Source organism: Trachypithecus francoisi, unplaced genomic scaffold, assembly GCF_009764315.1.
Source record: "Trachypithecus francoisi isolate TF-2019V2 unplaced genomic scaffold, Tfra_2.0 Lachesis_group7, whole genome shotgun sequence".
NCBI classification, from domain to species: Eukaryota; Metazoa; Chordata; class Mammalia; order Primates; family Cercopithecidae; genus Trachypithecus; species Trachypithecus francoisi.
The window spans coordinates 98972762-98999185 of NW_022681472.1; the positions used below are offsets into that span (position 1 = coordinate 98972762).

Sequence of the window (26424 nt, forward strand, 5' to 3'; positions counted from 1 at the left end):
GGGAGGAAGAGGCGCCGGGCTGAAGTGCCAGGTCACCGAGCTGCACGACGTGCTGATGAAAGATGTGAGCGGCCGCATCCGCGCCGACGGCCGGTCAGTGCTCCGGGCCAGATGTGGGCGATTTGGGGTTTGGACAGACAGCAGTGACTTGGTGGGTGTCCCCAGGTGGCCTCTTGTCATTGACCCTTCGGGCCAGGCGGCCACCTTCCTGCGCTACCAGGACACCAACTACGTGGACACAGTGAACCCGGAGCACCTGAAGCCAGAGAGGCTGCAGCTGGCTCTGCTGGGGGCTCTGCGGTGAGGCGGGCAGGGTGTCAGGGACACCCCACCCCACCCCCAGCCCCACCCCGGCCTCACCAGCCTCATAGGCAGGTATGGGAAGCCGCTGGTGTTCGACCTGCGTGAGGTAGACCTGTTCCCGGCCGTGCAGCGGCAGCTGGAGGCGGTGCAGCCTGGCCTGGCGCAGGCACTGCTGAACCGCGGCCTGCTGGAGCAGGAGAGGTACCTGTCGCTGCTGCGGCCCACGGATGGGCCAGAGTATAGCCCCATGCAGTTCCAGGAGCAGCGCCTGGAGCACTTCTGCCTCTTTTTTGTCACCAAGGTCCAGTGGCCGCCAGCCGAGCAGCAGCAGGTGCTGCTCCCGGTGCGTGTGCAGCTGCCAGGCACAGGCCTCTAGTGCTAGCCCCAATAAAGCATGTGCCCCGGGGCGCGGTGCGGCATCTGTGCTGTGTGCATGAGGGGCAGCGGCGGCGTGTGAGAGTCCAGGGCCCTGGCAGTCCCGAGCCCCGGCTGGCAGACACAGGTTTGCAGGCACTTGGGGGAGGCCCTGCTGGGGACGGGCAGCCGGCCCGGCCCAACCTGTGCACAGTGAGGCACAACGGGAGACGTGGGAGGGAAGGGAGGGTGCAGCCCTCGGAACTCAGCCTGGCCTCGGAGAGCAGGAAGGGTCTGTGCTAGTGGGTGGGGGGTGGACGGCAGACGGGAGGTAAAATGTAGTCAACTTTATTCTCCTTAAACCACAAAATAGAGTCTTTGGTTGTACAAACATCACTAGTTACAGTCTCGCCGAGGTCTCGGCTGGGGTGGGGCAGTTAGTCAGAGGCCAGAGTTCCTGCGGGGTCTCTTTAAAATGCTAACACCCAGGTTAAAAGACTTGGGGCAAGGGTGGTGCTGGAGCTGGCAGGGCCCCCACCCCAAGTCTGGGGGAGGCGCCTGCTGCTCTAGGAGGGCACAGGGCCCAGGCCACGGCGCCCAGGCCTTACGGGGCGACGGCTGCTGCAGAGCGCCACATCTTCAGGGCCCACAGCGCCAGGCGCGGGCCTGCCCAGAAGCACCAGAGCCACTTCTCCATCCTCCTCCTGCGGGCCTGGCGGGCAGGGACAGGCAGGCAGTGAGCTGAGGGCAGCTGGGCTCCTGGGAGTTCACCCCAGCCTGGCCCCAACTCACCAGGGCTGGGGGATGGTTCCAGGGACCTCAACTCCTCAGCAAAGTCCGGCGACTGTGATGGGGAGAGTGTTGATCAGGCCAGCGCCAGCCCTGCCCCAAACCACCCACATGGACGTGTGGGCTCCCAGCCTTGAGGCCCACAGAGCCCGGCTGAAGGGGGGAGGGGGATGGAGAAGCAGGGCCACGACAGAACGCGGGGGGGCCCTGCGGGAGCGGATGGAGGCGGTGGCAGGCAGGGACGGCGGGGCAGGCATGCAGAGGCCCGGAGGCCGGGTACCTGGCTGTCACAGACAGGTCTGGAAGAAGGCAGGGCTGCAAAGGCCCTGTAGTCGAACTTCTTTCCAGACAAGGGCTTGAAAGGACAGCGTGAGGGGAGAGGCAGAGAGTGAGAGGAAGGGGTGAGGGCCACGGGGGTGGGGCAGGCCAGACCCCCCCATGCCTCGGGGGTGAAGGGAGGGCATAGCCACCGGCTCCTCACCAGGCGTCCCGGGGAGGTGCTGGTCTGGGGGCCGAGGTCTAGGGGGACAAGAAGCGGGCGTTGGAAGCAGCCCAAGCAGCAGGCTGACCCCCCCACCTGCTCTTACCCACGGACCTTCCAAAGGGGTGGGCGATGGGGTGGGCGCAGGGGAAGGGGCCTCGGCCAGTCGCTCCAGGGGCCCCCGCGTGCCCCGGCCCTCCTGGGACCTGCTGAGGACCATCTGTGCTCGGAGAGCGTCCTGTTCCAGCGACTTCATCCTGCAGAGAACAGCGGGCAGGGGTGACTCGGGGCAGGAGCAGGGCAAGGCGGCAGGGCGGGGTGGGGACCCCAGGCAGGGGCTTACCTGGCTGCCCTCCACAGCGCACGCTTCTCAGCCTCCAGGGCCCGGCGTTCGGCAGGGGACAGGGCACGCTCGGGTGCTGGTGGCTCCGGACTCTGCACGCGCAGCCGTTCCTGGTGGCGCCGCTCAGCTTTGGCCGTCCGCACCGGGGCACCGCCTCCCAGGGGTGGGGGGGACGCTGGGCTCTGCCTGGGGAGGGGACAGAACGTGCTGTGTGTGTGGGGGGCACGTGGGGTGAGTCGGGGGCGTCTGGTGGGCAGGTGCTCACCTTGAGGAGGGGCTCGGGCCGGCCCAGGGTGGCTCCTCATCCTCCTGCTCCTCCTCGCCCAGCGCCTCCCCGTCCAGGGCGAGCCTCGCTTCGGCCCCAGCCTCTGCCACGTCCCGCAGCATCTGCGCTCTCTTCTGCTGCAGTTTTCTGGCTGCCAGAGGGCAGAGTGGGTCAGGCCGGGCCAGCCTAGACCCGGCCCCCACCCCACTTCCATGCCCCTCACCTTCCTCCTCCTGCATCTTCCGCAGGTCGTCAGCACCCACCAGGGACACACGCTTAGGAGGGCCCTCGGCTTGGGGCACGCGCACCTCCAGCTCAAAGTACTTCTGCCGCTCCCGGAAGGACAGTTGCTCCGGGGAGGCTGCAGGTCCAGGCGTGGGGGGCTGGGGGGGCGGACCTTGAGGTTTGGCTGGCATTCCTCCAGGACACGGGGGCCCCTGAGCACCCACCCCAACCATGCGCAGCAGGGATGGGTGCTGCTCCCACACACCTGGGCAAGGGCGTCCTCAGGAGGGTGAGAAGTGGGCACGGCCGCGAAGGCCCTGTAGGCCTGCTTCACATTGGCGGGCAGCTCATCCGGGGAAGGCGGGGAAGGCGGCTGGGGGGTGGGGCTCCTGTGAGCTGTGCTGGGGCAGCTGTCAGGGCTGCAGCTGTGCTCAGCGCGCCACCGGCTGTCCCCACTGCCTGCCTTTGATCCCCACCCACCATCCTGCTGGGGAAGGAGGCTCTGCCACCCCCACCCATGGGACAGAGCACTCACGGAGTGGGGACAACCTCTGCCCCTGAGGGCTGTGGACCCCCTTGGCCACGCCTGAGCCAATGACTGGATCACCCCTGGTTTTGTCTAAAAAAGGCAGGTAGCGGTGGCGGGGGCAGAGGAGAGCAGGATCAGGGGTTCGAGGCAAGGAATGGGGGTAGAGAAGGGGAGGGAGAGAGGGGGAGAGGGGGGCAGAGAGAGAGAGAGAGAGAAAGACCTGGGTGGGGCTGACATCTTGCCTGTGAGGGGCTGAGCTGGGTCTCATGGGTGCTGCCACCTCCACCCTCACGTGGCAGTGTGTTGGGGGAGGTGCCAATAGTGGGGGGAGGCAAGGACTCCCACACTAAAGGCAGGCAGGGTGCGGCAGGTGGGCCCTGGGGGACATTGGGCCCAAGACACTGACCAGGGTCTCAGGAGCTTAAGCCCCTCCAAGAACAGCACGCTCAGGCCCCCCACCCCATCGCCAGTCAGCTCTGGCCAGGAAAGCATCCCTGGCTGTCCTCACACAAGAGGCCCCATGGTAGCAGAGGGAAGACCAGAGTCAATGGCACCCCGTGCCAGCCCCGACCCCGTCCTTGGAAGAGGGGCCCTGTGCACAGCAGCCATCTGCTCTGGCCTCCACCTGCCATGGGGTGCGCCCGTTAACTTGGGGACACTCACCTGCTCGCCACTAGGGGAGCAGGGGGCTTCGGCCATCTTCGCTCCAGCTACTCCAGACGGTACCTGGAAGTAGGCAGTGGGTGGGGTGAGGCTGGGCAGGGCTGTGGCCCCGGAGCAGGAGGGACTGGGGGGCCTGAAAGGCACAGAAGTTCTTCAGTTCCCCAACCTGACTATAGCCCAGGCGACGCCCCAGACACTCGGTCAGCAAGGAGGGGCTTGTCCCCGTCCCCACAGGATGCGGGGGCCTGGGCTGGGCAGCTGCTGTCTCCACGGCAGTGTGCTGGCTGGAGCTTTGCAGGAGAGATGGGAGCAGACAGGACAGCCGGAGGAGAGGGCAGGGAGGGCTCAGGGGAGGGGCGCTGGACAGAGATGCCGGTGGGGAGCCCCTACTTGCGGTGTGAGGCCCTCAGGGTTCAAGTGGCACCCTGACCGCTGCCCCCATGGCTGTGCTGTTGTTCATGAGGATGAAGGGCCTCCTGGGAGCCTCTCGCTCAGCGTAGTCCATGGCCAGAGGAGGCAGGGTCGGGTCCCAAGAGCCCCTGCCTGGCCCCTCACTACCACTCCACCGCTTAGGCAAGGGTCTGGCGGAGCCCATCCCTCAGTCACTCACATTCGGTGGGGCTGGCGGGGCACACCTTCTGGGAGGGTTATTTGTATCTTTAAGTGGAGGGAAGGGCCTGCATATCCTCCTGCCTGTCCCCAGCACCTGCCCCTCCAGCTGCTCCAGCCGCTCCAGCCCGTCCTCCCCTTGGTGCCGTGTGCCTGCCCAATCCCCCAGGAGCCTCCACCTCCAGCCAGCAGGTGAAGCTCTCACACTGTCACCCTGGCCTGCTCGGTGAATACAAGAAGGGCCTCGGCCTATGTCACCCATCCGCAGCTCAGGGTGTGGGCGGGGCAACACCAACATGGCTTGGGTCAAGAATGAGGGTGACAAGCACGTGACAGGCTGGGGTAGCCTGCAGGTCAGACGTGGCCTCCTCCCATCCCAGCCCCCGCCCAAAGCTTCCCTCCTCAGCGGCCCTGGCGTTCATCCTGCGGTGGCCGATGAACAGGACAACAGAACGGAGGTGGGGGGCACTGCACACTGGGCACTGACCCTCTGCACGCCACCAGCGCTGGGCACGGCAGCCAGGGCACGGTAGTCCAGCTTCAGGGGCTGCAGACCCCGACCCTGGGGGCAGAGTGGACACAGCACTAGCAGGAGCAGCTCCAGGGCAGCACCCGGCCAGCACAGGGCATGAGAGGGGGTCCTGGGGGTTACTACCCAGCACCCCATAGGCAATGTGCACCCCACTCATGCCCCGATGGGAGGAGGAGGGACAACCACACTCACTGTGGCTTCTGTGGCCTCGGGCCCCCAGTGCAGGGTCAGTCCAGGCGGCTCCTTCTCCTGTGAGCAGAGCAGACCCGTCAGGCACCACCGGCCTCGGGCTCCCTGGCCCTGGGGCTGCCGGCTGCAAGCACCTCTGACCTTGCCTGGGCCCTCGGGGCTCAGCTCCCGGTCGATGGAAGAGATGCTCTCCAGGCTGTTCCGGTGGCTGATGCCTGCCGCAAAGGGGTTGGCAATGACACCTGGGGACACCTGAGAAGAGGGGTGTGGGCTGAGAAGTGGGGACTGCAGCCCGGGGTCCCACCTCTGGGGCAGGATGGGGCCCCAGCCCAGAATAGCCAGCAACAGTGAACACAGGAGCTGCATCCCTCAGTGGGACTGACCGCATGGCCACAATAGCCTTGGAGGGCATTCTACTGAACCCCCTCAGGATGCTGCGGTACTGTCCCCGGTCCCTTCCCATCACAGCTCACAGGGCTGCCGTGGACGTGGCCATGTCTGCACTAGGCGAGATTGTGAAGTAGCATGATGCCTGCCACTTTGCTGACTATGTAAAGTCACCCCCAGGAAGAACTGGGGTGTTCTTCCACCAAGATGGCGGAAGGAGGGACGTGAGTCGTGGATGCTGGAACTGATGGCACAGAGTGGCCCCCTCAGGTGGAAAGGCTGGCTCCAGACCCCAGCGTGAGTGCTGGGCAGGGATTCTGGAACAAAGGACACCATGCAGGAGGCCTGGCCAGCTCTGCACTCTACAGAGCTCAATGACCTATCCCAAGCCAGTGACTGGCAGGGCAGAGGGAGAGTCTAGAAAGGAAAGGTGCCCAGGGAGCTCAGGCAGGGCAGAGGAGGGCCGAGGAGACAGGACCAGGACAGGCAAGGGCTTCTGGCTGGACACAAGATGGACATGGATCCTGAGCCCGGGGTTAACACGGGCAGACGGAACCATGGGAAGAGCTCACTTCCAAGCCCACAGGGGGCAATGGGATTGCTTCAAGCCCCCACCGCCAGCAGCAGCCAGAAGAGGCAGAGGAGGCAGCACAGTGGAGACAGGCATTGTTCATCACCCTCATCATGGACGGGGTCCCTGCGAAATCAAGGTGCTCTCAGTGTGGCCTGAAGGACAAACCCAGCCCTATGCTGTTGCTGGTTAAAAACACAAGTGAAATGGTAAGTAAGGGGAAGGCAAAGAGATGGCAGGCAGACACACGGGAGGCACAGAGAGGGGTTGCTCAGGCCAGGGGAGACAGGATGTGAGGCCACAGCTGTCAAGCAGGCAGAGGGATGCTGTCACCACAGAAGAGGCTATTTACAACGATGACACAATCATCATCAACTATAAGCACTCAACAAGGAAGCAGCTAAACAGAAAACAAAGACTAGTAGAAACAGGAGAGCGTCATAAAAGCACAATTATATGGGGAGACTTAACTGTGTCTTCCAGGTTCTCACAGAACTAGGGGGACAAACAACAAACAAGGTGCCTGTCTTCTCAGTTTCTGAAATAAGTTAAAAAGCCACTAGACAGGTCCAAGAGAGGCAGGGGGCCTGGCACAGTGGAAAGCAAGTCACAGACAGCCCGGCCTCTCTCGTCAGAGAGAGCTGCTCAGACACAGAAAAGGCAGACCAGGGCGCTGACTCTGACAGCCACGGGTGAGCTCATCCTCTTCTCTCGTTCCAGGAGTAACCTGGGGATGACTGGCATGCTGCCTTACCACCTAGCTCTGGCCCCCGGGAGGTCCTGAGACGATGCCCCAAGGACGCTAGGTCCAGGGCCAGAGCGCAGCTTCTAAGGGTCACCCTCCACTAGAAGGATCCAGCGCTCCTGAAAGAAATGGCCGACTCCAGGGCGGGGCAGGGCAAGGAGAGAAGCCCAGCACATCCTGGAGGCTGGAGGCAGAAGGTGAGCAGGTGCTGAGACGGGGGAGGTCGTATCAGAATGACTCAGGTCCTCAAGCCCCTTCTGTGGGCCAAGTCTGGGACAATTTGAGCATCAAAATACATTACGATGGGAAAAGGCTGTCGCCCATGAAATAAAATGGAAGCTCACTTGTTAATGAAATGGGCTCCCTTGTGAGCCCACGTGAACAGGTAAGCAGACATGTAAACTGGGAGAAAGGGAAAGCTCGGTGGCAGGAAGCTGCCTGATGAGTGTGGGAGTGGTGGGTGGGTTAGGACTGTCGCCAACCACCTCGGGGCCTGCTCAGAACCATCAAGGTGCTGAGGCTCACAGGTGAAGCTGTATGAGAAACAGCCTGTTATATGCTCTGAAAGTACCTCCCACACTTGCTGATTTCAAGGGGCAGGAGTAACTGCAGGGGGAAACCCGGCTGACCTCGCGGTTCAGAGCATCAGCAGTGAGCCCTGGTGGGAGGCACAGAGACACATGGTAGCTCTGTGATAATCCCGGCCAAGATGCACACGCTGAAGCCTGTGAGGGCATCAGACCCAGCGTGGGGGCAATCACTGCCGGAAGCAGGGAGAGCCTATGCCCACCAGAAGCGTCAGGGTCAGAGGAATCAGCAGAGACAGGCACACTCCACCTGAAGGAGACTAGAGGGAGGCTCCCGCAACGGAGCGTGTCCCGCGCAGTGGCTGAGTCATGAATAGGGCTGAGTGGAGACTAGAGGGAGGCTCCCACAATGGAGCACGTCCGCACAGTGGCTGAGCCATGAATAGGGCTGAGTGGAGGCTAGAGGGAGGCTCCCGCAATGGAGCGCGTCCCGCGCAGTGGCTGAGTCATGAATAGGGCTAAATGGAGACTAGAGGGAGGCTCCCGCAACGGAGCGCATCCCGCGCAGTGGCTGAGTCATGAATAGGGCTGAGTGGAGACTAGAGGGAGGCTCCCGCAACGGAGCGCATCCCGCGCAGTGGCTGAGTCATGAATAGGGCTGAGTGGAGACTAGAGGGAGGCTCCCGCAACGGAGCGCGTCCCGCGCAGTGGCTGAGCCATGAATAGGGCTGAGTGGAGGCTAGAGGGAGGCTCCCGCAACGGAGCGCATCCCGCGCAGTGGCTGAGTCATGAATAGGGCTGAGTGGAGGCTAGAGGGAGGCTCCCGCAACGGAGCGCATCCCGTGCAGTGGCTGAGTCATGAATAGGGCTGTGTCACAGGTTCTTTGTCCTGTTTTTGCAACTTTTCTCTAAGTTTAAAATTCATTTATGTATGTGCTTATATTTTTCAGAAAGAAATGGCAGAATAAACCAAAATGAATAAAGATGGTGGCCTCAGAACAGAGAGATGGAGGCTGGTCTTCTGAAGTGACTCTATATAATTTCAGCTTTGGAACCATGTGAAGATTTACACAATTAAGAAACAGATTTTTTGTGGTGGCAGATGCCTGTAATCCCAGCTACTTGGGAGGCTGAGGCAGGAGAATTGCTTGAACCCGGGAGGTGGAGGTTGCGGTGCGTCGAGATCATGCCACTGCACTCCAGCCTGGGCACCAGAGTGAAATTCCGTCTCAAAAAAAAAAAAAAGATTTTTAAAAAGTCACCCTAAAAGCTGAAATGAATCAGCCCAACTGTGTATCAAGTTGGTAGCAAAACCACAGAATGATCTCAAGTGGCTGAGAACACAGGATGCGGACTGCACATCCCTGCAGGGTGAACCGTCAGGAAGCAGCTGCCAGGAACTCAGCCCCTCTCCACACTACTGCTCTCAGTCGTACCACTGGTGGTGCTGCTTTTGTTTTTTAGAGTCTGTCTTGCCCAGGCTGGACTCAAATTCCTGGGCTCAAGTGATCCTCCTGTTTCAGCCTCCTGAGTAGCTGGGACTACAGGCACATGCCACCACACTCAGCTAATTTTGAAATTAAGGAAAGATTTCATGAGAAAAAGTAGAAAATCACAAAAGTTAGTAAAAACCCTGTAATCTTAAATGAGTTAAACATAACAGTACAAACTCATGATTTTTTTCTCTTTCTAAAAACATCCACCTCTCAGTCTCCATCTGCTGCAGAGGCCACAGGCAGTGCCTCAGTCCTGAGCACACCCGGCCCACGGCTAGGAGCCCTACACCCAGCTCCCAACCAGAGGGGCCAAGTCCCACGGCTAGGAGCCCAACACCTGGCTCCCACAGAGAGGGGCCAGGTCCCACGGCTAGGAGCTCTACACCCAGCTCCTGCCAAGAGGGGCCAGGTCCCACACAAAAATGGTGGAATCCAGGGCTGGGGCAGGCGATACAAAGAATGCCTTGTCAAAGCAGCTGAGGAATGACAGGGTCATGCCACAGGGATGCAGGGCCTCGTTGCCTGATCAAGGGACATCAAGGGAACGCTATGTTGAAACCCATCAGGAAAACAAAGACTCATGAGTTCACGAAAACCCTAAAAACAGAAAGACACCTTAGGAACCACCTTTGGAAGATTCCAGGGCCCCAGCCTGTTATTCTAAAAACTGACAAAGGGAAGAACCAAGCATTTGATCTTCCTAGGTCTTTCCTGCAGGAGCTCACATCAGGACAGAAACAGAGCTAGTGATCTCTTCTTTAGAGACAGATCTGCAGAAATGTTAAAAGCCGGAGATGCAGTGGGAAAGACTGAAGGATTCTTCCTGAGAGCGGAAATCAAGGAAATGCCAAAAGAAAGCGCAGTCTCTTCTGAAGTTTTATTTGTAACGGTGACGATGACAAGGGAGAGGTGGTCCTGATCAGTATTCGGAAGCTGGCTCTGAAAAGGCCATCGACACACAGGACCCTGGTCAGCATGACCAGGAGGAAGAGGACACGGACAGCGGGGCCGAGAGGGAGGTGACTGCAAAGGAGGGGTCCAGTGGGAGAGGACTTGCATCCTCATGCCAAACACGCGGGGTAGCGGGCAAGTCCCCTCAGACAGCGCACAGCCACCGAGGTTTGCACAGGGGTCTTGGCGCCGACCATGGCGAGGCAGGTCTTTACTGAATCAATCCTCTCAACCCTGAGAAGCAGGCACTGTGGGTGACCCATTGTACAGACGAGGAGACTGAGGAGTAAAGTCAAGCGCCCACCCAAGGCCTGACAGCAAGTGAGGGCCAGGCTTAGATGAACTATGCATGACCCCCAAAAATGCACAGTACTAGAATGCAGGAGACGTAAGCTCTGACAAACAAACATGGGCCACTGCTCCAGAGTGCTGGGGACGTGCAGGCACTCCTGAGCCAATGCCAAGATGGGCTTGTACCGTAAGAAGAAAGTTACGGAACCCAACGGGCAAACCGATGCCCGCAGGGCCAGGCGGACACACACAGATGAGTCCAGTGGCCTAAGAAAAATGGGGAAGGGTCACCCATTGAAGCCCCCCCATGCCCATGCTCTGGAGTCAGAAACACAGACGGTCCTGTGGGAGCACAGGCCTGGCCGCGCCACGTCTGCCGAGCTTTTTGTGGGAGGCCAAGAAGCTAGACATGGCGTGGACTCCTGATGTGTGAAACCCGCTCCTCTCTCTCAAGCCCCAAGCCTGCTGATGAAACCTCCATGGGCCGAACAAACCCTACTTAGCAGATAAGAGGACTTCAGAAAACTCAACACCCGCTTCAGACAACAATTCTTACAGGTTATAAATAGAAATAGCCATCCCCCCCAATCAATTTAAAAACTGTTTTAAGAGTCTACAGCAAACGTCACACTACAAGATCAAAGTCCTCTAGAGCAAGCCGCTCCTCCACAGGACCGGGGCTCCGCAGAGGGAAGCAGGAGAGGCCCGAGGTGGGAAGGGTGACTGGGCTTCTGCCACGAGGTGAAGCCGACTTACAAATCCAGGTGAGGATTTATGAGAATCACCAGAAAGCAAGAGCCACCTGGAGACACCCTAGAGAAAACTCAACAGAAAGATCACCCCAAGGCTGGCGCAGGGCTCATGCCTGGAACCCCAGCACTTTGGGAGGTCAGGTGGGCAGGTCACTGGAGCCCAGGAGTTCAAGACCAGCCTAGGTAACATGGCAAAAGCCCGTCTACAGAAAACGATGAGCCAGGCGCAGTGGTGCGGCTGTAGTCCCAGCTACTTGGGAAGCTGAGGGGGGAGGATCGCTTGAGCCCGGCAGGTTAAGCCTGCAGTAAGCAGCGACCGCGCCACTACTCCAGCCTGGGCGACAGAGTGAGGCCCTTTCTCAAAATGTGTATCTACGTACATGCATGTGAAATCCCAGAATTCCAGTCGGTTTTTGCACGGAACTGGGCAAGTTCATTTGTAAGAGAAAACACATGACCATAGAAAATTTCAAGACAAGAAAAAGGAATGGGTGACTTTGCCGATGAGGATTAGGTGTGAGACCTGCTACAAAGTGAGACATTTAAACGTGTGGCCCAGAAGCAGCTCACAACTCCCTGGGACCAAGTCCAGAAACAGAGCTTGGAGCCCACAGGAAATGAACACAATGAGGCCACATTTCCCCCAAACCACTGGGGAGGCGACAGACTATTCGATCAATACTGCGGGGACAGCTACGCATCCAGTTACTTGCAAAGCAATTCCAGGGCTGGGCGTGGGGACATGGCTTGAGTACGGGAGGCGGAAGCTGCAGGGAGCTGTGATTGTGCCACCACACTCCAGCCTAGGTGACAAGCGAGACCTCGTCAAAGCAATTCCAGGTGGACCACGGAGCTGTATGTTGTTTAAACTTCCAGAAATACTAGAAGAAAACGGGACAATGTTTTTGTAATCTTGCAGTAGGGAAGATCTTCCCAAGGGAAAAACCAGAATCCGGAAGTCATAAAGCAGTCAGAAGACTTAATTTAAAAATTTAGATTTTTGTAACTCAAAAGATCCCATTTTTTAAAGAAAAACATAAGCAAGAACTGGAGAAAAACACACCTGTACCCACAGAACCAAGATGAGTAACCAGGGCGCTGGACGGGAGCCAGGGCAACGACAGAGGGCAAGGGCAGTGCTAGGGCGGACAGCGAGCACCCGGGAAGACAGACGGACGCGGGAAAGAGGCAGCGCTGGGGCGGACAGCGAGCCCCCGGGAAGACGGACAGACGCGGGAAAGAGGCAGCCGTGATGGGGAAGGGGAGCTGGATCGCAGCTCTCAGCCCCACTGCTCGAGGCCCCTGGCCTGCCCAACACAACAGAAACCGTATCTGCCCCCAACACCAGGGAGGGTGTGGTGGCTCTGTCCGTCGCTGGCCAGTGTGTGAGATCTGAGACCCCTGCCCCGCCGGTGTGTCACGGCAGGCTCGTGGGGGACCCGGCCAGATGCAAGGAAACCTGTGGCCGACAGCAGTGCCGCACGTGGACGCGTGCCGGCTGCAGACACAGCGCTAGCCCTGCCTTCTGCATACCTCACTCTTCCCCAAGGGAGCGCGTGCTGTCTCTTTCTCTCACAAAAACTTCACGAGTAAATATATCAAATAAAACATGTTTAGACATCCGCTTAAAATAAGTAAGTACAAGGCAAGGCCTTTTCTCTGAACCAGATAGTCCAGGGCTTGAGTCCTCAGATAAATCCTTCCCCGGAAACCACCAGGACTCCCTCAAGGACAGGAGGGAAGGTGGGTGAGGGCCAGCCCCAAGCCCGCCCCAAGCCCAACGTGCAGCTGTGGCGCAAAAACTACGAAAGCACTTCCCACCAGGGCGCCCCCACGCTGGCTGTGGGTCAGGACACACTCCGTGGCTGTCAGCCTGGCAGAAAGCCACCATCCCAGAGATCCCTTGCAAGACAGAACCAATGTGAGGGGCCGCCCCATCCCAGAGGCTGTTACGGAGAGGAAGCCATGTGTGCTGGTGGGGAGAGGTGACAGTCACCGGCCCCCTGTGTGACCAGCAGGGACACCCTTTGGGAGGAGCAGGTGGCCCCTCCAGGTGAAGACACATGCCCCTGCCCAGGCATCCACCCCGCTTCAGCTGTGGGTGCCGGCCCTCCAGGACCCACCCTCTTGTGGCCCTGCCGCCCACTCGGGTGGGAAGCCAGCATGCACACCCCGGCACCGGCGAAGAGCCCTTGGACGCTGCCGAGGCCTGCTGCAGACGCCCTGGGATGGCATGGGGAAGACGACGGAAGGGAGATGGGAGCGCCCTGAGAGAGGCCAGGCTTTTCCAGGATTCAGGCCGAGCTGGCAGGGAGGACTCCTGGGGCCCCACCTCACATCCCAACTCCCAGTCTGGGCTTCTGCTCTGGAGTCCAGGAAGTGACGGACCAGCAGTGGGGCAGGAAATCTTGGGGAGGGAGCTCTCTGTTGAAGGGTCACAGAGGGGCTCGCTGGAGTCAGGCATGGCCCAGGGACCGGCTGAGAGGAGAAAGGTGCCACTGGACACAGGAGCGGGGACCCTCAGAGTCCTGAGGAGTCTGCCTGGCTGGTGGGCTCTGGGCAGGGCTCGGAGTCATCCCTTAGCAGCCTGGTGGGACTCTGCAGGAGTCACCAGTGGCTCTGCTTCTTCTTTTAGGACCAGACCACCTAGTGTGCCCCAAACTCATGCCCCTCCCCCATCCGTTCACGTCCCTCATCCTACTTGGACCGGGCCTCCGGACAGCTTGATTAGCCAGAGCTCAGCAGAAAGGAAAGGAGGCCCTACCCCCAGCTTCCTACCCCTCACGGCTGATGCAGAGCCGCAGAGCACCTCCCAGACCCAGAGGCACAGAGGACCCGTCGCCCGCCCCGAGCGGTGTCAGCGGCTCACAACACCTTGGGCTGGGCCAGAGGGAGGCCTGGTTCCCAGGGCGGGATGGCTGACCTCCAGGGCTGCCGAGGAGCCGGCATCGAAGCCGTCGCAGACCAGCACGGTGAGCGTGTCGCCTACACCACGCAGCAGCTGCACCGCCTCGCCGTGCGTCAGGCCCAGCAGGCTCTGCTGGTTCACCTCCAGCAGCCGCAAACCCACACGCAGCCGACCGTCGCGACCGGCCGCCCCTGTGGGGCTCACCTGCGGGGAGAGGTGGAATGGGAGAGACCTGTTGTGGGGTGGGACCCAGGGCGAACTGGGGTGGGGTGGCTCACCTTGGAGATGAAGATGCCCTCGTCTGTGGGGTCGCGGGGGTTGCCGGCGTGGCCCCTGGCACCCCCGCGGATGCTGATGCCCAGCCGCTCCCCGGGCGCCTTCTGGATGCACAGCTCCCGTAGGCCCGGGGGCGCCGGGTCCCTCCGCACCAGCAGCGACAGCTCCAGGCAGGGCCGGAGCAGGGCGCTGACTGCTTCTTGGTGCGTGGCGTCCCGCATGTCTTGCCCGTTCACTGCCAGGATGCGGTCCCCAACCCTTAGGCCGCTGCGAGCGGCCAGGCCCCGCGGGAGCACCTGTCAGGGAGGAGGGTGGCAGCTGGTGGCTGAGGCCGCGCTGACCTGCACTGGTACCTGGGATGGGTACGCCTCTCACAGAACCGCCCGGATGGGCTGCCCTACCTTGGAGATGAATACACCAGGCTCCTGGACACCAAACGGGTGGCTGGAATGGTCGGAGCCTCCGACAATGCTAAGCCCCAGAGGGCCCCCAGCTCTTGGCAGACGGATCTCCTGGGGATACAGGGCGGGACAAGGACAGGCCTCGGTCAGGACAGGGAAAGGGTGTGGGAGGGCTCCCAAGAGTCCATCCTGGTCCGTGGGGATGGTGGGCGGGGGCTGCCCTGATGTACCCATGGGGGTTTCTGCGCCACCAGTGTTCTGCTGTCCAGGCAGGCACAGCATGAGGACAACACCCTTGCTGACTGTGGCCATGTGGCTGCCCAGGAGCCTGTGTCAAGGGGACCACACGGAGGAATCTGGCTGTGGACAGAGCCCCGGCCTCGAGGGGCTGCAGGGAAAGGGCCAGCAGGCCAGCTTCCCACCCGGAGGAGACGGCAGGGCCGCAAGAGGGCAGGTCCTGGGAGGGCCAGTGCCCACGGCTGAAGCTGGGTGGGTGCCTGGGTGGGGGCTTGTGTCTCACCTCCACTGGGTATGGCCCTTCCAAGGTGGCGGCCAGCAGGCTAGGGGCCGGGCTCGGCAACCCAGGCTCCCCGGGGGTGGCAGTGGTTATGCTGGTGGTGGTGGTGCTGGTGATGGCAACAGCAGCAGTGGGGAGTGAGGAGGAATGTGGCGGAGGACTGGGAGGAAGAGAGCCCCCAGCCTCCCGCTCCAACAGCAGGGCGATGGTGGGGGAGGCAGCAGTCAGCAGGGAGACGGCGTGGTCATGCCTGGCCTCAGTCACGTCCACTCCATTAATCTGTGGGAGCATGCCCACATCAGGGAGTTCCAAGGGTAGGATGGGACAGAGGGCGCAGGGCGGGGCAGGGTGGGGCCCTATCCCCACTCACAGAGAGGACGCGGTCGCCAACCTGCAGTGTGCCCGCACGGTGAGCAGCACCGCCCTCGGCAATGCGGGAGATGAAGATGCCCTGCAGGGGAGCATGAAGGAGGAAGGGCTGCCGGTGAGGCTGGGGTGCGGCTGCCAGCTCTGGAGCAGCCCTCCCTGGCCCTGAGCCCCGGCCTCACCACATCACCAGCCCGGTATGGCGTGGAGCCTTTCCCGCCAGCAATGCTGAAGCCCAGCCCCCTCTCGCTGCGTGCCAGGCAGGCCACGTGGCGCTGACGGAGGGGCCCAGGGCTCTCAGCTGGGAGCAAGGGCAGGCGCAGCCCCCCTCCCCGCCGCTCCCGGGGGCTGTAGTCGTCCTCAGGTCGCAGAGGCGTGATGGTGACCGCGTTCTCAGGCTCCACCATGCGCTCCCGCCACACTCGCATCTGCACGGCAGTGCCGGCCCCCCTGAGCGCCTCCACGGCCTCATGGTGCTCGGCGCCCTGCAGAGCCACGCCATTCACCTGCAGGCCAGAGGCCACGCGCATGTCAGGACCCAGTGCAGCCACCTACAGCCACATGCTGGGGGCTGCAGACGCTCCCTTCAGGAGGGGGAGACTGAAGCACAGGGCAAGGGGAAAGGCCCCAGGCTCTGACACCCTAGACCTTCACCCACAAGGTTCCTCGTGGGCACCACTGACCCCTGCCCTACCAGGTCCTCAGAAACCTGGTGTGGGCAGCCCAAGGGCCAGGACACAGATTGGCCACGGGAGGCAGGCAGATGCCCCCACGGCCAGGCCACACGTGGCCCTGCTCCTGGATACCTCCTCCCCATCTGAGCAGTCCCACACACACCTGAGATCGCTGGGTTACTGACCCCCACCCCCACCCAACACCCAGGAACAGGAGTTCCCATGCAAAGGCTAGAAGAGCTGAGCAGCAGATGCAGCATCTGAGCCCTGGGCAGACGCCTCCTGGCTGGGCTCCAGGGCCCTCGCCTGTCCTCAGTGTGTCCCTACAAGAAGGGCGCACACCTCTCTAGAGCCCCCTGATGCCCATGCCCAGGCTGGACAGCCAGGTGCCCAGGCGGGGGCTCCAGGGCCCCCATACAGGGTCCAAACCCCACCGGACCTGCCAGCAGCCTGACCCCTCTCGGTCAGCCCAGGAGCGGCCCCTCCTGTGAAGGCCGCTGTGCCCAGTGCAGCTGCTGCCCTACCCGCTGGCAGAAAAACACACCTGTACCCAAAGAACAAAGATGAGCGACCAGGGCACTGGATGGGAGCCAGGGTGACAATGGAGGACCCAGGTGGCTCCTACTCTCCTGGGTTTACAGGTTCTGTGGCTTCACCCAAAAGTCTCGGTGTCCTGTGCTTGGAACTCTGGGGGAGGCCGGGAGGAGACAGCCAAGCACCCTCACACCAGGGACCGTGTACCTCCAGAGGGCACAGCTGCCACTCGGGGCTGAGAAGTTCCTGACTCACCTCCAAGAGCTTGTCACCCACGCGGACTCCAGCCCGGGCCGCAGGGCCTTCCTCGGACACCCGAGAGATGAATATGCCCTAGAGCACAGACACCAGCTTGGCAGGAGCCAGGGAGAGGGGCCCGTGGTCCTGCCCCTTCTGCAGAAGACCCAGGAGGGGAATACCCACTCCCAGCAGCCCCTAGCCCTGGCCAGCAGGACTGCGCTCCGGCCACTGCGGGATCCTGAGTGCCAGGGAAGGAGCAGGTCAACCCCGAGAAAGGGCCCGTGGCCCCACGCCTGGTACACAGGCACCTGGTGAGAGAAGAGGGGCTGCGAAGGGAGGACAGACCCAGGCACCTTCAGGTTGCCCTTGGACTTCGGGATCCCACGACAGCTGGTGCCTCGGGCCCAGCCTGTGTCCCCAGAGCATGAGTGTTTTCCGGGCGAGGGGCCTGTGTGCCGTTGGTGTGAACTATGGTGGGGACGGGCCGGCGGCAGTGCAAAGGCCTCCTAGGCAGCGCTCACCTCGTCGTCACCCTTGTAGGGTGTGGAGCCCTTGCCGCCCGCAATGCTGATGCCCAGGCCCCCAGTCTGCCGCAGGATGGTGAGGGTCAGCTGGAAACAGAACAAACGGGGTGTCCAGGAAGGGCCGCAGTGCGGCTGCCTATGCTCTCTGCAGGAGAACCCATCAGCGCGCAGACGCTATTTCTGGCTTTTCCCTGGGCAGCTGAATGGGGCCTCATACCACTCACCAGCCAGGGCCAGCACAGATGCCAGCTGGAGAAGCCCCAAGACCCCAGCAGGAGGGCACTGCTCTGCAGAGTGTGGTGGGCTGGGGCTTGCCCACCTCTGGGTGATGGAGGCCCGAGGCCCCCCTGCCACCCTCCAGAGGGTGAGGATTGCACTGCCTCTGCAGGCAGGTAAGGCTCAGAGTGCCACAGGTGGCTGACGGGAGTCAGACCAGCCTCTCTGCTTGCCCCTGCCAAGACAGGCTGCCCCAGGCAGGAGGTGTCCTGATCCTGGAGCCCAGCTCGATCTGAGAGCTCTTTTGGGAGGGATCTGCGCTCAAGCAACAGGGGCGGGGAGAGGCGTGAGCCCGCAGCCCGGGAAGCAAGGCCAGCAGTGGCCCGGCCAGAGCGCAGAGTGAGCAGTACAGACCTCTTCCTCCTCAATGCGAGCAGGCTCTATCAGCAGGTTATTGGCCTGGTCAAACGACACCCCCTGTTAGGACAGGACCAGCGAGGCATGCAGGTTAGCCACCGCCACGACCGCCACCACCGCCTCACCCAGCCCCCGCCACGAGCAGAAAGGACAGAGGAGACCACACCAAGCTCCCTCGACTGCCCTGGCACAGGCGCCTCCATCCTGGAAACATGAGTGACACCACGCACCTGGGGACAAGCAGGGCTCGCCAGGGGCTCCAGAGCTGAGCCGAGCCCCACCCGGCTGTCCCTGCTGTGGCCCCTCCAGGTCCCCTCGGCTATGATGCCATTGGCCCACACTCAGGCTCGGGGTGTCATCAAGCGCAAGGAGAGTGGGACCCAGGGACTCCCCCTGGCATCTGAGTTTGCCCAGACAGCAGGTGAGACTCTTTGTGAGCCATGGAGAGGAGACTTGAGGGCCAGGGAGGGACACACTGGTGCCCCAAAGGCCTGTGTGGCACCTCAGGAGGGCCCAACAAGGCAGAACAGAGCCGTCAGGATCTCAGGCCTGCAGCCAGTGCCTAACGCAGGGAGGATCCCAGGGGAGCCCAGGGATCTTGGGAGAGGAACAGACCCTGCCCTCGGACCACTACATGTGCAGACAGGTCCCGGAGGCCCACAAACGGTGGGCAGCCACGCTCGGTTTCTGTGAACTCTGTGCCCGCCAGCAGGTCGGGCAAATACTGGCCAGCAGAGCAGCCTCTGGCACTGAGACCAACACGAGGGCAGGCCTGGGCCCCAAGCACGGACTGAGACCAACACCAGGGCAGGCCTGGGGTCTGGTGAGAGTGGCCCTGATGCCGACTCTCACAACGTGTCCACCATCTTCTCCGGGTGGCCAGGGGCCAGCGGGTCAGGTCTCAGCCCTGCCCCTACCACAGCCCTGGGTGCCCAGGAGGGCCAGGGGAATTTGGGTCAGGCAGGGGTGAGGCTGACACCCACCTTGACAGAGGGCACAGAAGCCACGGGCCCCTCCTTGTCCTCCTCCTCAGTGCTGGCCTCCTCCTCTTCAGCCCTGTTTTCCTCCTCTTCCTCTTCCTCCTCCTCCCGAGGACTACCCTCTTCCTCCTCCTCCTCCTCCTGGGCCCGAGGAGCCCAGGGTGTGTGGGGGCCATTGTGCCAGCCCCCGGGAGCCACAGGGCCCTCCCCATCGGGCTGCATGCCCTGCAGCAGGGCCACAACGGCCTCCGGCTGGGGCAGCTTGGAGATCTTGAAGTGCTTTTTGTAGTGAGGCGTGTCCTTGCGGATGAGCCTCTGCCTCCCGCCCGGCAGGGTCCAGGGGGCCTCAGGCTGCCCCTCCTCGCTCTCCCGGTCATCCCCGGGCAGCAGTGCATCCTCCGCAAAATGCACTGCAGGCTGTGCAGACACAAGGGTGAGGGTGGCCCCAGTTCTGCGGCTGTGCTTCCACAGGAAGACCCTGCTAAGCAGTGTGGCCACAGACAAGGGCTCTGAAAGGCTCCCTGCCACATGAGGACTCAGCATTAACTGACCAGTGAGGGGCACGTGTCTCAGCCCTGAGAAAGGCAGAGGGCCAGGGGCTCATCCTGGAGACACATGGCGCTCCAGATGGAAATGAAGGGCTGCACCAAGGCCTGACACCAGGGAGACCACAGGGATTCAGAAGGGAGTCCAGGGTGGAGGTAGGGTCTGTGAGCCGAGCTGTCAGGGCAGACCCTCACCCCACCTAGGGTGGCAGCTCTCCAGGGCACCCCCACAGCACGGCCCTGCACCACCCGCAGCCACTCTGTACAGGGCAGGTCCCCGAAGCATTAGCAGGGCCCAGCCACTGCCTGCACCAACACCGACCCCAGCTGAGGCCCTGCAGGGGAGGCAGCGCGCACCCAGCAGGTCCAGCCTCCTGCCCCCTTCCTGCCAATCCATACCTCCTCATAGTCCTCTTCGGCGTCTTCCTCCCCACCAGCAGTCGTGGCTTCCTGCTGGCTTCCACCCTGTGCCTCAGCCGATGGGCCCTCGGGCTCAGCCTCAGAGACTGTGCTGGCAGATGGGCGAGAGCCTTCACTCAGGCCAGACTCGGCACTCAGCCGCTTCTCCTGCGGCGGGAAGTGGGGTCAGGCTCCCGACTCACAGGCTGGCCACCTGGGATGCTCCTCACGTGGCAGTCCTTCCCTCAGCTTCCCACTGCCCTGACCAGGCACTGCTAATAGGCTCACACCCTCACAGCCGCTCCCTGTCCCAGCCTGCACGGAAGCCACATGCCTCCAAAGCCTAGGGTGGGCAACGCCATGGTTCCACAGCCCAGCCCCAGTGAAAGCCTTTCCTAAAACGAACAAGGACCACACAAGTCCCCAGAAGCATCCCAGCCCGATATGAGCCGCCTCCCCTCCCATGCGTGGCTTGCCCCCCACACCCTACCCCAGCCCAGATGACTGGTTTGGCTGCACCCAGGAACTCACAGCACGCATGTCACAGCTGTGAGAGCAGAGTCAGGCCTGCTCTGTCCCAGCCCCAAACCCCTTCCCAGGTGCCGATGATACCCTAGCCGGTTCCACCAGAGGCCTTTCCCAACAACCAAACCCCATTCCCTGTGCTCCCAGGGAAACCCACCTCTGGTTCTCCCCATACTCCAGCCCCACAGACCCACCCTGCACAACCTGCACGTCCACCTTGGCACCTTTCACCCAGCTGGCCCTGCAGCGCCATGTCCCTGAACCCTGTCATCAGCCTCATCTCTTGTTCCTTCTCTGTGCTGCCCTGGCCCTTACAGCCCCACTCCCAGGATGGACCGGACCACCACAGCTCCCGAGGGCAGTGGCCCGTCAGGTTGCCGTGGCTCCATGCCCACCTCCTCCGCAGGCAAGGGCGACCCAGGGTCTGGCTGGCAAGGACAGGCCTCGCTCCGCCGCCCCTCGATGCTCCTCTTCATCACCTTGAGCTCGCTGGGGTGAGGTGTGGCCCGGCGCTGCAGGCCCTGCGGTGGGGACAGGGGTGAGCAGCAGCCACAGGACAGGGGTCAGGCAGAGGTTCACCCCCCAGCTCCCCACCCTCATACCCGCTTCTCGGCTGCAGCTTCCTCAGCATCCTCATCACCCGTGGGGGCCTCCAGGAACTGGATGACGCTGACGCGGCTCGGGGGCGCATCACTCCAGCTCTCCGAGAGGCTCCCCTGCTGCCCAGCATCCTCTGCAGCAGGTGAGCGTCAGGACCCAGGCTGCTCCCCGAGCCCTGCCTGAGGGCCACCCCGCGCTAAACACCAACAACCTACCGAGGCTGGATGGGGGCTGCTGGGGCAGCAAGTAGCAGGTGAGCACCTTCTCGCCAGTGCGGGCGTCATCCTCCGTCTGGAACCGCAGCATGGGCTGCGCCTGGTTCTCTGCCAGCCACAGGGCCTTGAGGTTGAGGTGGGTGAGCGCGAACGGCAGACTCTGCAGCCTGCGGGCCAGGCGGGCAGTCAGCAGGCGTTGGGGCCACAGTCCGGCCTGCGGGGCAAGGCTGGCACTCACCGGTTCCCTGCCACGTCCAGCACGTGCAGCTCGGCCGTGTGGGCCAGCTCCGGCGGCAGGACGGCCAGGCGGTTGTCCCTCAAAGAGAGGACGCTGAGTGCCGTACAGCCCCCGATCTCCGGTGGCAGCGTCTCCAGATGGTTCCGGTCCACGTTGAGGTTGGTCAGCTTCGTCAGCTTTCCCAGGGAGCGCGGCAGGGCCTGGCCAGGAAGAGGAGGTCAGAGGACGCTAGGGGCTTGCTAGGGGTGGGAAGGAGATGACAGCCCCTGGGGGGAGGGCACAGACACTTCAGGTCAGCTCCAGCCAAGGTCCCTCGCAGCCCTTGGAGACCTGGACAGGGACCCGACCATAGAGGCTGTCTCCAGCCCACTCCATGCCCCCTGGTCCCCAAGCTCTGGCCACTGACCTCAGCCTTCAGTCCCCACCACCAAAACATCCCACCAGAGTCATCCCTGGCCCTCTCCCATGGGCTCCCTGGACTACCTGCGAGGCTACACCCTGTGAGCCTGTCTGGTGCCCCACTGGTCTGCTCTGTCATCCTTAGGGCGCCCCAGGCCCCCAGTTCCAGCCTGCTCAGGGCCAGCCCCTTCCTAGGGCCCAGAACCCCTTTCTCCCTCTCCTCAATGAGGATGCCCCCACGGAAACTCCCATGAACACCCTACCTACGGCTAGCTCCTGTTTTCCAGCCTGGGGATGGCAGCACCCTCGTCCTGAGCCCCGGCCCAGGGCCTCAGCTTGCCTTGCTTCATGAGGGGCAGGTAGGTGCCCCTGGGGAGCAGCCTGCCCCCCACCTGTCTTCCCTATAGGCAAATCAGTTCCTATCCCTGCCTCTTCTGCAACCACTCCACGGTGTTACAACATGTGCCGGAAAAAACAAGACCTGGATTCTTCACAGTAAACGGCAAAGGCCCCTGCCCTGGCCTCGCTGCCCCGCCTCACCTCTGGCCAGCATGCTCCCGCTCTGACAGGAGAAGGGCCCTTCCTGAGTGGCTCCACGAGTCAGGCTGCCACCAGCACCCCCCAGCAGCGCACACAGGCTGATGTCCCGCCCTTGTTCCACACGCCTGAGGACCCCATCCTTTCTGCCTCCCGAACCGGACCCTACCATCAGCAGGTTCTCCGTGAGGATCAGTTCTGAGAGGTTCTCACAGTCCCCGATGGCCTCGGTCACCTCACACAGCCGGTTCTGGTCTACCTTTAGGATGGACAGCTGCTTCAGCTGACCTGGCACCGGGGAGAGAGGGTAACACGGCTGAGCACAGGTCCCAGACGTGCCTTACCCACCTGGCTAAAGGCGCTCTCAGGCAAACAGCAAGGCCCCCAGCTCCTCCTGCCGCCACCATGCTTCGGGAGGACCCTACCTACCTACCTTGCCCCCACAGCCTGACCCAACCTCCTCTGAGAAAACAGCAGGCTCCAGTGACGCTGCCCACCCTGCTGCCCTCACAGGCTCCACCGCCCCCTCCAGCACCACCAGCTGCCTCCTCAGGCTTCGGGGCTGCCCCAGCGTCCCACCTCCCCTCCCCTCCTCAGGGGCAGCTCCCAGAGCCTGGGCAGACTCAGGATCCTCCTGTGTTCCATACCACACACAGCCTGGACGCCCCATGCTCCTCCCAGGGCCAGGCTCTGTGCGCCCCACCCGGGCACCCCCAGGCGCACTAACCGATGCCGTCGGGCAGCCGCCGCAGCAGGTTCTGGGACAGCAGCAGGTCAGTGAGCAGCACCAGCCCGCCGAGCTCAGCAGGCAGCTCCTCCAGCCGGTTTTCCGACACGTCCAGGCACACCAGACGCCGCAGGTTCCCAAGTTCCTGCAGGCAGGCGGAGAGTCAGAGTGCGGATGGGCGCGAAGCAGGGGGCCAGCCCCACCCTGACTCACCGGGGGCAGCGCTGACAGCTGGTTCCGGTCAAGCCACAGCTCCCGAAGATTAGGCAGAGCCCCCAGGGTGTCCGGCTGCAAGAAGGAACAGAGAGAATAGTGACTGCAGGGCAGGGCCTCCTGCTGTGCCACGCCCAGGAGACTACATGGCCCCACGCGCAGCTCCCCCCGCCTGCCCTCCTGATGTGCCCCTTGCTGTCGGATCTGCTCGCTGTCTCCCTTTCTTTGCCCTTGCTTCTCGTGGCCCGCCCTCTGGTCTCCGCCCTGTCAGGCCTCGGCGCACCAGCACTTCCAGGTCGTTGCCTCCCAGATCCAGCTGTTCTAGCTTGACCAGAAAAGACAGGGACCTGCAGAGAAAGCAAGGTGGGGGTGGGGCCGTGCAGCCCTGGTCCCTAGGCTGTGGCCCTGCCCTGGCCATTGGGAGAATGCCCGTCACACTCACGCTGGCAGGGACTTGAGCAGGTTCTCCCGGAGCTCCAGGGTCACCAGGTTGGCGAGGCTAAAAGAGACACCAAGGGCTGGGGCACGAGGAAGGCAGGCAGTGGTGGCAGGGGCAGGGCCAATCCGAGCTCCCCACCCCACCCTGACGCCACGTGCGAGGGCACTCACTTGCCCACGTCCCCGGGCAGTGCCTGCAAGGACACATCATTCAGAGCCAGGTGAGCCAGGCTGCGCAGCTGAGTGAAGCCATCGGGGAGCCTGGACGGGAGGAAAAAGAGGCTGTCAGACAACCAGACCGCAGCTGTGGCATCCACAGCCCCGACCGACCCCACCACAGGCTGCCACCCACCTGGAAAGGGGGTTCCCGCTGAAGTCCGCGATCTCCAGAGCTTTGCAGAACTTGATGCTCTCTGGGATCTCAGGGATATCTGTTACAGAGGATCACAGTGGACAGATGCCACGGCCTGCAGGGCGTCTGCAGCCCCAGCGGACGCTCCCCAGACTCCACCCAGCCCCTGCCCAGGCTCCCCACCGTTCCGGGACACGTCCAGCTCCACCAGCTGCATGAAGTTGGCCACCTCGGGAGGTAACCGCTGGATCTCGTTGTCGCTCAGGCCCAGCTTGCGCAAATTCAGCAGCCGGAAAAAGGGCTGTGGGCAGGGAGGACACGGACTCTGTGGCAGAGGCCACTCCAGAGCAGAGAAGAGCTCCTGGACACGTGGGTTTCACAAGCCAAGGGTCCCTAGGCCTCTGCCTGCTCCAGGTCACACAGGATCTTGGGGTCTAACCATGACACCCCATTTATGGCAAGAAAAACAAAGAAACACACGGTGCACATGCCCACTGTGTCCACCTCCCTCCACTCTTCACACCAGCCTCTGCTCTGAGAAAGCACCTGCTAGTGACCAGACAAGACTCCAATCCCCTGCACTGTGTCTTATCTCAGGGCCCACCCAGGCCCTAAACCACTTCTGCCACCCTCCAGGGACTCACACTGGTCTCTGCTACTGCATCCCAATAACAAGCCTGGCCTGGTTCTGCCGCAAGAACTCAGCAAATGCTCCCCTCAAAAACGCTAACAAAAACAGTAGAGTACGACAGGCACGGTGCTATGCGCAAAGCCTGCAGGTGGCCGCGGAGGACCGAGCTGTCACTGCCAGGGCCAGAGCAGGGTCACACTCTTTGGGACACCCAATCCCTAGGTATTAGCCATTCAGCACCTTATCTCCAAAAAAGAAATACTTATTAATCTGTTTTCTCCAGCCTCCTTTCTTGGAGTAGCCTTAGAAGAGCAACTGACCACGAGAAGTGAGGGCAAAGCGGGACAGCGAGCAGATCCGAGTGCAAAGGCCACATCAGAAGGGCTCCCCCACTCACCCCTGCACCCAGGAAGAAAAGGAGAAGAGGCCTGGACCCCACTTCCAGAACAGCCCAACAAGCTAGTACTCATCAGTCACCTGAATCGAAGTTCCACCCTAATCCCATCGACCCCCCCAACTCCCCATGGGTTTCATTCTCAGGCTCCTCCTCCAGGCTCGGTGACAATCGCTATCCCCAGGCAAGCACCTGATGACCGCTGCCACCTGCGCCAGCCAGGGCGGCTGGGAGAGGAGGGTGGGGCTGGCTGGGGTGGGGACCTGGCCAGTGCAAACCAGCAGGGCCGGCTGGAGGCTGCGGTGGCTCGCCCGGGCAGATTCTGCCACCGGCGGAACCAGGTGCGGGCGGCCGCTCACCTTGGGCAGCTCGCGCAGCTGATTGGCGTCGAGCAGCAGCTCCTCCAGACTGCGGCTGTAGCGGTAGATCTCCTCGGGTACGGCCTGCAGCGAGCAGTGTCGCTTGTCCACCGACTCCACGTGCCGGTTGCAGCGCCACAGCGGGATGCACTTGAGCATGGTGCGGGTGGGCGGCGCGGGCTCCGGCGGCGGCGCTCGGCGGGCTCGGGGCCGGGGGGCGGGGCTCAGTCCGCATGGGCGCCGCGCATGGGGAGGGGGCGCAGGCAGGGGGCGGGCCGCCGGAGACTGGACGAGGACGCGGCCGTGGCCGGCGCTGGGCCCGGCCCGCGCTCGGAACGCTCGGACTGCGGGCCTGGGCAGGGGGCGCGGTCCGGCGGGTCTCAGACTCTCAGGAGGCGGGGGAAGCGGCGGCGGCGGCTCCGCATCCCGCTGGGTCCCGCTCAGCTCGTCCTGCTCGCTCGTCCGCCCGCTGTGCCGCACCGGAACCGCCGCTGCCCGCCGGACTGCCCCGCCGACACCCACCCGGCCGCCGCGCAGCCCGTCGGGAAGCCGAGTCCGGCCCTCGCCGCCCAGTGCGCCCGGACTGCTGCCCCCAGAAGGCCCCGCGCGGTCGCCTCCGAGGACCCGTAGCGGCCCCGCGCAAAGCCTGCCGGGAAACCGGGCCCGCCCCGCGCGTGGGATTGCGGGAGCTACAGTCCACGAGAGGCCGCGCCCTCCGCAGCCGTTTTCAGCCGGCCTCTGGCCACGAATCTCAATGCGCTGCCTCCTCCCGGGAAGCAACCACGCCCGCCCGCCCG

At 62.7% G+C, this 26424-nt stretch overlaps 2 protein-coding genes and 1 long non-coding RNA gene across 25 annotated transcripts in view; 2 read left to right on the forward strand and 1 right to left on the reverse strand.

The window, feature by feature from the left end:
- The window catches only part of IQANK1 (IQ motif and ankyrin repeat containing 1), a 62000-nt gene extending 60751 nt beyond the window's left edge, over positions 1–1249 (forward strand). For 7 of the 15 annotated variants that reach the window (XM_033202582.1, XM_033202584.1, XM_033202586.1 and 4 more), the window contains exons 11-13: positions 1–93; positions 197–300; positions 376–1249. In XM_033202582.1, coding sequence (XP_033058473.1) covers positions 1–93; positions 197–300; positions 376–679 — 501 coding nt within the window. In that variant the 3' untranslated portion in view covers positions 680–1249. The other 8 variants (XM_033202585.1, XM_033202590.1, XM_033202593.1 and 5 more) reach the window with 8 other exon arrangements.
- On the reverse strand, positions 990–26402 carry SCRIB (scribble planar cell polarity protein). Of its 8 annotated transcripts, none has more exons than XM_033202553.1 (37): positions 25628–26252; positions 24427–24544; positions 24244–24322; positions 24063–24152; positions 23896–23952; positions 23737–23800; positions 23454–23528; positions 23241–23385; positions 22683–22801; positions 21578–21777; positions 21340–21506; positions 21127–21257; positions 20920–21045; positions 20000–20167; positions 19059–19472; positions 18073–18135; positions 17440–17529; positions 16934–17011; positions 15653–15976; positions 15496–15555; positions 15108–15383; positions 14588–14698; positions 14189–14482; positions 13926–14114; positions 5424–5534; positions 5286–5342; positions 5049–5123; positions 3953–4015; positions 3026–3133; positions 2759–2918; positions 2536–2686; positions 2271–2456; positions 2042–2184; positions 1928–1965; positions 1727–1801; positions 1450–1501; positions 990–1369 (listed from the first exon to the last, which is right to left on the reverse strand). In XM_033202553.1, the coding sequence occupies exons 1-37, from the start codon at positions 25784–25786 to the stop codon at positions 1224–1226; spliced, it is 4962 nt and encodes a 1653-aa protein (XP_033058444.1). In that variant the 5' UTR covers positions 25787–26252; the 3' UTR covers positions 990–1223. The 8 variants fall into 8 exon arrangements, with proteins under 8 accessions (XP_033058444.1, XP_033058443.1, XP_033058448.1 ...); XM_033202552.1 differs by having other exon boundaries at positions 15475–15555; positions 25628–26250; XM_033202557.1 differs by lacking the exon at positions 13926–14114 and having other exon boundaries at positions 15475–15555.
- On the forward strand, positions 5534–12539 carry LOC117078993. Of its 2 annotated transcripts, XR_004435236.1 has the most exons (4): positions 5534–6759; positions 6961–7182; positions 8463–12330; positions 12429–12539. It is a non-coding gene; the product is annotated as an uncharacterized LOC117078993 (long non-coding RNA). The 2 variants fall into 2 exon arrangements; XR_004435235.1 differs by lacking the exon at positions 12429–12539 and having other exon boundaries at positions 5534–6449; positions 8463–11367.
- Positions 26403–26424: the final 22 nt, after the last annotated feature.